The sequence below is a fragment of the Vipera berus genome (assembly GCF_964194415.1).
Source record: "Vipera berus genome assembly, chromosome: 3".
In the NCBI taxonomy this organism is placed as follows: Eukaryota; Metazoa; Chordata; class Lepidosauria; order Squamata; family Viperidae; genus Vipera; species Vipera berus.
The window spans coordinates 200,665,826-200,674,946 of record NC_138204.1 but is presented as its reverse complement, the minus strand read 5'-3'; the positions used below and the strand labels follow the sequence as shown (position 1 = coordinate 200,674,946).

General features: G+C 41.8%; 1 protein-coding gene across 1 annotated transcript; it reads right to left on the bottom strand.

Moving 5' to 3' along the window:
• Nucleotides 1–373: 373 nt before the first annotated feature.
• On the bottom strand, nucleotides 374–5,137 carry AARD (alanine and arginine rich domain containing protein; the record flags this gene model as incomplete). Its single annotated transcript, XM_081324454.1, has 2 exons — nucleotides 374–514; nucleotides 4,916–5,137. The coding sequence occupies 2 exons, from the start codon at nucleotides 5,135–5,137 to the stop codon at nucleotides 374–376; spliced, it is 363 nt and encodes a 120-aa protein (XP_081180580.1).
• Between the last annotated feature and the right edge of the window lie 3,984 nt (nucleotides 5,138–9,121).

Below are 9,121 nucleotides of genomic sequence, written 5' to 3'. Positions count from 1 at the left end.
TATCAACTGATCACGGATACAAGCCATTTTCAGAAATGGCTGCAATTTATTTACTGTAAGAATTCAAATAACATAATTGCTATTATTTTTAAAGACTTTTCTAAGTTGTCCTCCCATCTTCCTCAGGATCAGATTTGGGATGGCTCTTTGGGTCATCCTAAAAATAATGAACACATTTGAAAGATGATGCAGAACTTCATCCTTTGCGGTTATCTTTCTTTCAGCTGAAACTCCTGGGGAGACATCAATTTATTTTGTACATATCACTCACTTGACTGAGTTAAGGAGAAATCTTATTAATCATCAGTGATTTTTTTTGAATCAGTAAAAGGATGCATGTTGCAGTCTAGATTTGGTCTCATAATACAGTTTATTAGTCTGAATTTCCAAAGATGCTTAGATCTTTTGATTCTAGAGCAGCTGACATATCAATTTCATTTCTCAGCCTCTGAATTTCCATACTTATATCCAGCAGAGTTCTGGCAAGTTTCCGGTTCTGGAACTTCATTTCAAGCTACAAAGAAACAAAAGACAATAATTGCTTTCCACAGCTGATCACCATCCAGAACAGCTCAATTAGAAGCAGAAGTCAGCCTTGCTACTGTTTCCAGACAAAATTTAGTCCTGAAATGTTTGTAAGCAAACATATATCAAAGAACATTCAGGCAAGCACAGAATTTATTTTTTACACAGCACAATAAACCAGAATACCGTATATACTTGAGTATAAGCCGACTCGAGTATAAGCCGAGACCCCCAATTTCACCCCCAAAAACTGGAAAAAGTTGTTGACTCGAGTATAAGCCGATCCGCCGTTCTGCAAGCCTCTGCCGCCAGCAGAGGCTCGATCCGCCATTTTGCAAGCCTGAATACACAGGAATACCCTGTGTGGCCGCGGCTCTTGGGGAAGCCCTGGCTGTCAGCTTCCTCGCTCCACGCTGCCATTCGGGGCCCGCGCGTTCCCCGGGCAAATCGCGGCGCCCAGCAGGCGAGGAAACACGCCCGCTCCAGTCGCCCCCCCTTCCCTCAGGAGACGCGAAGCAAGTGACCGCCCGGAGCTTACCGAGGACTTGCTTTGGTGCTTCCAGGATCGCGCGCACCTCTCCCAAGCCGCCGCCGTCCGGAGACCTGCCGAAGTTTGGGGAGGTTTGGGGAGGTGCGCGTGCACCTCCCCAAACCTCCCCAAACGTCGGCAGGTCTCCGGACCTCTGCGCCCTGCCTGCCTGCTTCTTTCCGCAGCGGAAAGAAGCAAGCAGGCAGGGCGCGGAGGAACGGAGACCCGGCGACGTTTGGGGAGGTTTGGGCGCCTCCCCAAACCTCCCCAAACGTCGCCGGGTCTCCGTTCCTCCGCGCCCTGCCTGCCTGCTTCTTTCCACAGCGGAAAGAAGCAGGCAGGCAGGGCGCGGAGGAACGGACACCTGCCGACGTTTGGGGAGGTTTGGGCGCCTCCCCAAACCTCCCCAAACGTCGCCGGGTCTCCGTTCCTCCGCGCCCTGCCTGCCTGCTTCTTTCCACAGCGGAAAGAAGCAGGCAGGCAGGGTGCGGAGGAGCGGACACCTGCCGACGTTTGGGGAGGTTTGGGCGCCTCCCCAAACCTCCCCAAACGTCACCGGGTCTCCGTTCCTCCGCGCCCTGCCTGCCTGCTTCTTTCCGCTGTGGAAAGAAGCAGGCAGGCAGGGCGCGGAGGAACGGAGACCCGGCGACGTTTGGGGAGGTTTGGGGAGGTGCGCGCGCACCTCCCCAAACCTCCCCAAACTTCGGCAGGTCTCCGGACGGCGGTGGCTTGGGAGAGGTGCGCGCGATCCCGGAAGCACCAAAGCCTCGGCCGCGCACAAGTCCTCGGTAAGTTTTTTTTGTTGACTGGAGTATAAGCCGAAGTGGAATTTTTCAGCCCAAAAAGTGGGCTGAAAAATTCGGCTTATACTCAAGTATATACGGTAAGTTGTTTCAGCCTCCACATGTAAGCAGACTCTTTCCAAAATATGGTTGAATAATCAGATAAGGTAAAGGTAAAGGTTCCCCCGCACATGCGTGCTAGTCGTTTCCAACTCTAGGGGCCGGTGCTCATCTCCGTTTCAAAGCCGAAGAGCCAGCACTTGTCCGAGGACGTCTCCATGGTCATGTGGCCAGCATGACTAGACGCCAAAGGCGCACGGAACGCTGTTACCTTCCCACCGTAGTGGTCCCTATTTTTCTACTTGTGTTTTTACGTGCTTTTGAACTGCTAGGTTGGCAGAAGCTGTGACGAGTAACAGGCGCTCACTCTGCTACGCGGCACTCAGGATTCAACCTGCCAAACTGCCGACCTTCTGATCAACAAGCTCAGCGTCCTAACCCACTGAGCCACCTGCTAAACAGCAATCTATACGCTAGCAAAAATCTTATGTCTGTAATTTTTTAACTGGGTGAATTAGTGGATCATAGGGCAATTTCTTTTTCAACCAAAGTACCACAAATAGGCTCACTTATGGAATGCATCCAAAATCTTGGACTCATGACTTCCACAGAATTGAAATTTGGCAAATTTTATAAAACATTTTAGGACATAAAATATCACAAAGTATGTTAAGAATGGCATAAAACATTTATTGTGGTCAGTTTCTGGTGTTTGACTTTGCTATCCTGTTCAGCATGTGCTACTTTCAAGGCAGATACGTCTCCGAATATCTCCCTGAATTTTTATGAACTTTACAATTATATTAGAAACTCTGCCACTGCTTGGTATTGAGGAATCTGGTAAGGAAATATCTCTGAAATGATGACCCAATTTGTAATGTATTGGTTTTTTTTGCTTGTACTCATTCACGTGTCTGTTTAAATGCTGCTTAACGGTTACTCAATGGTGTGTCTGTGTAACAGCTACGGACCAAGCCAGACTGGTTGTCTCTAGGAATATCATTGGTAGATTTGGGGCAGGAACAGGTTCCTTAAACCTATTGGCCGCCGCCTAGTAGCCAACCGTATAAGTAGCTGTGCAGCAGCCTCTGTTTCAGTTCTGTTCTGCTTGACTCCAATGAAGCATGTTTCTGTTTGGAACCTTCCGTCTCGCTTATTGCCTGCAAAGAACCGGCTACACAACACAACTGATCACGGGCTGTCTAGTAATATTATAATACACATGAGTCTCAAAGGGTCTTGACCCACAGTTGGAGCTGCCTTGACTTCAAAGGTACTCAAACTGTGGCTCAGTGCCCCTTGAGTTTGAGCCCCCTTGACTTCAAAGCTAGAGGCACGGTGACACATAAGTAACACTTAATGACACTGGACAAGTACTCCGTACTCTGGCTGTTCGAGTCCTAGCATTGTGTGGCAGAGTGACATCCTGTCACTTGCCTCAGCTTCTACTCACCTGGCAGTTTAAAAGCATGTTACATGCAAGTAGATAAAGAGCTATCACTTCAATGGGGAAAAATGGTGCTTTGAAAGGCAGTACGAATTCAGCCGATGCTGGACCTGTCTAAATGCAATGCCTGAATGCGATGTGACATTTGGGGTAAGAAAAGCAGAATGCCATCAAATCTTGTGTGGAGCTAGTCCACGTCCTGCGGTGCACTCTAGATAGCATGTGAGCATGAACACAATGGATTGGCAATCATCCGCAGTCAAACAACTACTTTGTGTTCATACTGTAGTCTCCTGGCTAATGTAACATTGCCGCATGCTAAGTAAATAATAATACTTATGTGCCTCAAGTGGTTTTGAGCCAGATTTTGAGCATTTTTGACTTCAAAGGTAGCTGAGAACCATTGATGGCCAACTAGCAAAATGATGAAATGACTCTGATGATTATGAAATTGTCTTTGTTTCATTCACGGAACTCTAATATACTAGCTGGAATATTCTGGAACCAAACTGGCCTCTCGGAAGGAGGAATGAAACACAAGAAAAGTAAGGCATAATCTGCTTTCATACAGGCACTAAAAAAAGACATTTGAAAGTGCTTTGATTCAAACCTGAGTAAAAGATTAAACTTGTTTGGAAACTGGGTGATATTTCAAGGAGAAGTAAAAACATGGTCTGTCAAGGAGCTAAGATTAAAAAAAACCAAAACCTTGGCAATGTCTAGATGTGTTTTAAAATGATGTCAATTAGTTGGTAATGGCCTCTCTAGCATTGTCTTTGTATCTTAGAAAATGGCATCAGAAGAATGTACAGATATTCCCCAAACTAAAGATCATTCTGAGGAGTTACAATTATATTTTGTCCTGATAACACATCAGGAAGTAATACCATTATTATCAATCTTGTTTCACACACCTGAATATGATCATAAAAATCTAGTCTCAAAGTGATTTCAGCTGAATACACCAACTTAGAACCAACTTAGTAAACTGTACGCTGCTACAAAGCGAAACCTGGGTGAAACTTAAGTGTCTTTCCCACATAGCTCACACTCTTTTTAATCATAGCGGCTTCTGCTGTGCATCACATAAGTATATTTCTTTCATGATTTCTCTGAACTATTCCTGTTTCCGTGGATCAGACTTTGTAAGAGTTCCAGTTTCTAACCACCCAAGATTCTTTGTGTTCCTTTTTCCTCATTATTTTTTTTCTTGTTGTGTTGGGGGTTTTTTTTGGGCAGGGGAAGTGAACTGATAAGCAGGGATGATGGTAATCATATAAAGGCTTCATATAATCACCACCACCACCATCACCTTGGATAATGCAGCAAGGAGAACAGCAAGTAACTTCACCCTTCGGCCAAAAATGGCTATTGCTTCATTGCTGTTGTTAATTTTCTTTCCCCATCCTTTAGTTCTACAGAAGGGATTATATGATCTGTACAATGCTTAGAAAAGTTTCAGAAGTTTGTAACAACAAAACAAATATAATGGACAACTCTGGGGCTACAGGTCAGCCCCTTTATATTCCCAAGGGAGGGTGCCTAACCATCTCTCTTGCCCACATCACTCACCAATTCTATGCGAAGCCAGGCTATGTCCTTTTCTATGTGGCTTGAGTGCAGGTCCTTTGTGGGCACAGCTCTTCTGTCATGGCCCGTATCTTCAACAGGTCTAGACAACACAGGAGTAATTGCTACCCCTGTTGTCTGCCCTTGGAAAGCTTGGAGCAGCCTCTGCTTTATGTCCTCCAGCAAAAAGCTGGAGAAAGCATCTTCATTCTCTTCTGGCTTCATTGAGCAAGGGTGGGATGGAGAGAAGTGGCGAGACGCAGCCAAGCTTCAAGAAAAGATCTCTGCCAGCCTGTCTCCCACACTCTCCCTTGTGCTTATTGTTTCCTAGCCTTGAGCCGCTCTGGCTCCTGTGTGCAGAGAGCCCATCCTCCCCTCCACTCTCCTCCCTGTATATCATTCCAAAGAAAGTGGGAGAGAAGTGGGAGGTAGACAGGGGTAAAGAACAAAATTCCTCCCTCTGGGAATCAATCTCTCTTCTTTCTCTCTCCCTCCCCACTGCTTTCACTCAACTGCACTGGAAGGAAAGGCACAATCTAGGTCTTTTCATTCCTGCAGTGCAATGATACAATTTATTCTTCTTGGATGGATTAGTCTCATTTCCATCTTGCATTTCAGCCAGCTCATCTGCATACTTTACCATAACTGTAGTCATAACACAGCAAGATAATTCTCAGACCAAACCTGCTCAAACCCAAGGAAAGTCCATATAGCGGTAAATACAAAATGGGTTGCCCGACATATCTTGACACTTTCACTAGCGATTTTGTCTTTGGCAAGTTAGAAATCACATTAACTCAGAAGCATGTGATGTGAGTACTTTATGCCGGAAAGTTAATGGTGACTTGAAGCCTGGACCACATTTGTCACCACTTCTCTTAATACAGATTCATGCACATATATATCTATATCAAGTCAATTTGATTGGGTGACTAAGCATACTGGTTGTTAAAGAAAGTGAATTTGAGAAAAATGTACATTTTTGAGCTGGCTCCTATTTGCAAAAACAGGTAAACAAGATAACATTCATGGCCTGTCTCCTCTTCATGTTTTAAGATAGACCATATTTTTCTCCCCATGCCCTGTGATTTATAACTTACAAGGGCACAGATGAAAACTGCAGGAACTTGTCATACTTTGCCCATTTTCAAGGGCACCCACGATAAAAAAGTTGATGAGCACACAAGTGCAATTATTATGCAAACAACCAAGGCTGGGAATAAAAGGTCAAACCTTTTAAAACAAGGATGCAGGACTTTTTGTTGTGGAAATGAACTGAAGATAATGTACCAGACTATAAAATGGAAGAAAAGAAGGGAATAAATTGTAGAAGCTCGTCAGGAAATCTTTATTAAGTTGGGATGGATTCTTTTTCCTTCTTGCAGATGGTGGTGGGTTTATCTTGCTTTTGCTGTGTGTGAGAGGGAAAAGGAAGTCAGAAACTTGTGCAAACAGTTTCTACTGAATGCCTTCTTTTAAAAAAAAAGCCGCTAGACAAAGCAAACATTGAATCACACCTGCCTCTCCACCCAAAATCTTCCAGCTGTATTGGTTTATAATGTCCATCATTTGCCATACTGTAATCCAACAACATCTTAAGGGCACCAGGTTGAAAAAAGCTGGATATGACTTTATTATGAAGTATTGAGGTGGCCCTGTATGTGAAGCTTTTCATATATTCAGTTTTTCTAGGCATCTGAAAAGAAGTCTGGGCTTCATTTTTGTAACTTGTATGGCATTTCAAAAGATATCAGTATAAAGGGTTGCACGTGATCATTTACAGAAGATTCGTTTAGCTCCAGCCAGTCACTTACATATTGCAAGAAAACCATGAAGGAACAGAGTATAAGCCTTTTGGTTGTGCTAACTTAAGAGATAAATTTAATAATAGTTGTTATAATTTCTGCATTGACTTAGCATACAGAAAATCATCAGGGAAGGTTGCAAATGACAATCATATGACCCTGGGATGCTGCAACTGTCACAAGTGTGAGACGATTGCCAAGTGCCCAGATCATAATCACATGACCATGGGATTGCTGTTACAGCCAGAACTTTTGGGGACTGATAAGTATCATTGTCAATAGTCCGACTGATGAACCCAACGAAGGGATTCCGCAAGGCAATTAAGTCCCCAAAAGTAAAACTTTGATACACCACCTCGGAACTGAAGAAACCAGCTCTGGTTTTCCCACGTGAAAGCTTTCTTAATTAAACAATAGATTTCCTTCCCCCCACCCCACTGGGTATTCACATTGTCCAATAATGATACTTTTTTTTGTTATGGGAACAGTCCACTTCTCCATCGAGCACCTGCATTAGTGACTTCGGCTTTCTTACAGGCTCTCACAGTCCATGAATGGCTTCTTGGAATTCCGTTTCCTCCACTTGCTTTCTACCTCTCCCCACTTTTCTATGGCAAGTTGATTAGCGATTCAATCTTGACAATCATTTGTTCAGTGCAATTTCAAACCGTTACTGAATGAGTGGCCATTAACCAAGGAATACCTCTGTATGTGTGAACATACACAAAAGTATATCCACATCCCTAACTAGAACACCTCTAACAATACCACAAGTATTTTTAGCCATTACTTCATAAACACACCGAACCAGCAATGGCAAATCACTAAATATTCCCCTTAATCTCTCCTATGCTCTACTTTGTACATATATTACATTTAGCAGTCAAATCTATACTCAAATAAACATTCTATAATTAAAGCTGAAAAATTATTCAAATCTATGTTGCTCGGTCATTCCACCAAGCATTCCTTATTCATTTTATTAGAGTAACCCCAACATTACCATAGCATTCTGCCAATGAATTTTATTCCAAGCACTCTTTCATATTCTCACTTCTTATGCCCATATTTTATACATCGAATTTAGAGGCAAGCTATTTTAGAATCTGTTCCTTGTGTTACAAATGTTACCATGGAATTTATGATTCTTATCATACCATTTTGGTTTTTCTTTGTAAGATTTAAATTTTCATAAGGTCAGATTTATTTGTTTTGTATTCTGTGTCCTTAGACAATGGCTAATAAAACAAAAATATTAAAATTAATTGTAATCTATTTAGATGTATTCTCATTAGGATGTTGAGTGCATGTGGATATTAGTTCATTATAGATTTGCAATGAATCAGAAGATTCAACTGTTGGCATCAAAATGCTTATAAAATTGTTAATGAGTTTGGTACTGAAATTGGGAGCTACGAATGAAGAGATTAACAAGCAAAATCTGAGTTTTATTTTCTACAATAGATATAAACAATGTTAAACTATGCATATATTTTCATCTTATTAGATAAGTAAAGGCCTATGAGACCTAGGAGAAATATCTCCAAAGTTAAATAATGTGGGCTGCAGTTGAGAAATTTCTTTAAAATTCTCAATAGCTCCTTTTGATTGCAGAGTGACATTGTATTAAAGAAATTTCTCAACTGCAGCCAACAATGTTTAACTGTTACAGCATAATTATATAACTGGTTATTTTAAAATTTTCATCTTATATTTCCTGGATTATACACAATATAATTATGTATTAATACTATGATTATCATTTTATAAATTCCATTTTGCTAGGAAATTTTACTATAGTAAATAAAGTTCAATGATAATAAATGAGTAAAGTAGTAATGCTTCATCTTGCAGATTCAAATATATTTAAACAGTCCTAAATGCAAATATTTGGTTGTAATGGATACTGTTCTATTGTGCTGGATGCATCTAAATAACTGTCATAAGATCCGCTGTACTTTAGAACAGTTTTAGAAGTAACTAGAAATGAGGTAATCCTACATCATACACAGTGGTTTAGCTAACTAGTGGCTCGATTTGTGCAACACACTACACCCAATATCAATCAGCCTGAATTAAAACACTGTTAGCTGAGCCAGTCCAAACACTGGAAACGTCTTACTGGACTCCAAATGGTCATTTTTAAAACCAAAGTCCATATACTTTTCTGATTACCTATTTAAACAATTAAGGGCAATTGTAGGCATCTACATTCTATTCATTCAAGATTAATATCTTTTTTCCATTGTTTGCCACGAAATCTCCATCGAAGCAGCTTTATGGAAGTCATTCCACAAGTGATTTTTCCGAAAAGCACCAGGACTTTTTTTTCTTTGAAAACGTTTCGATTCACATCCAAGAAGTTTCTTCAGTTTTAGCTTCTTGGATAAAAAGTGAAACGTTT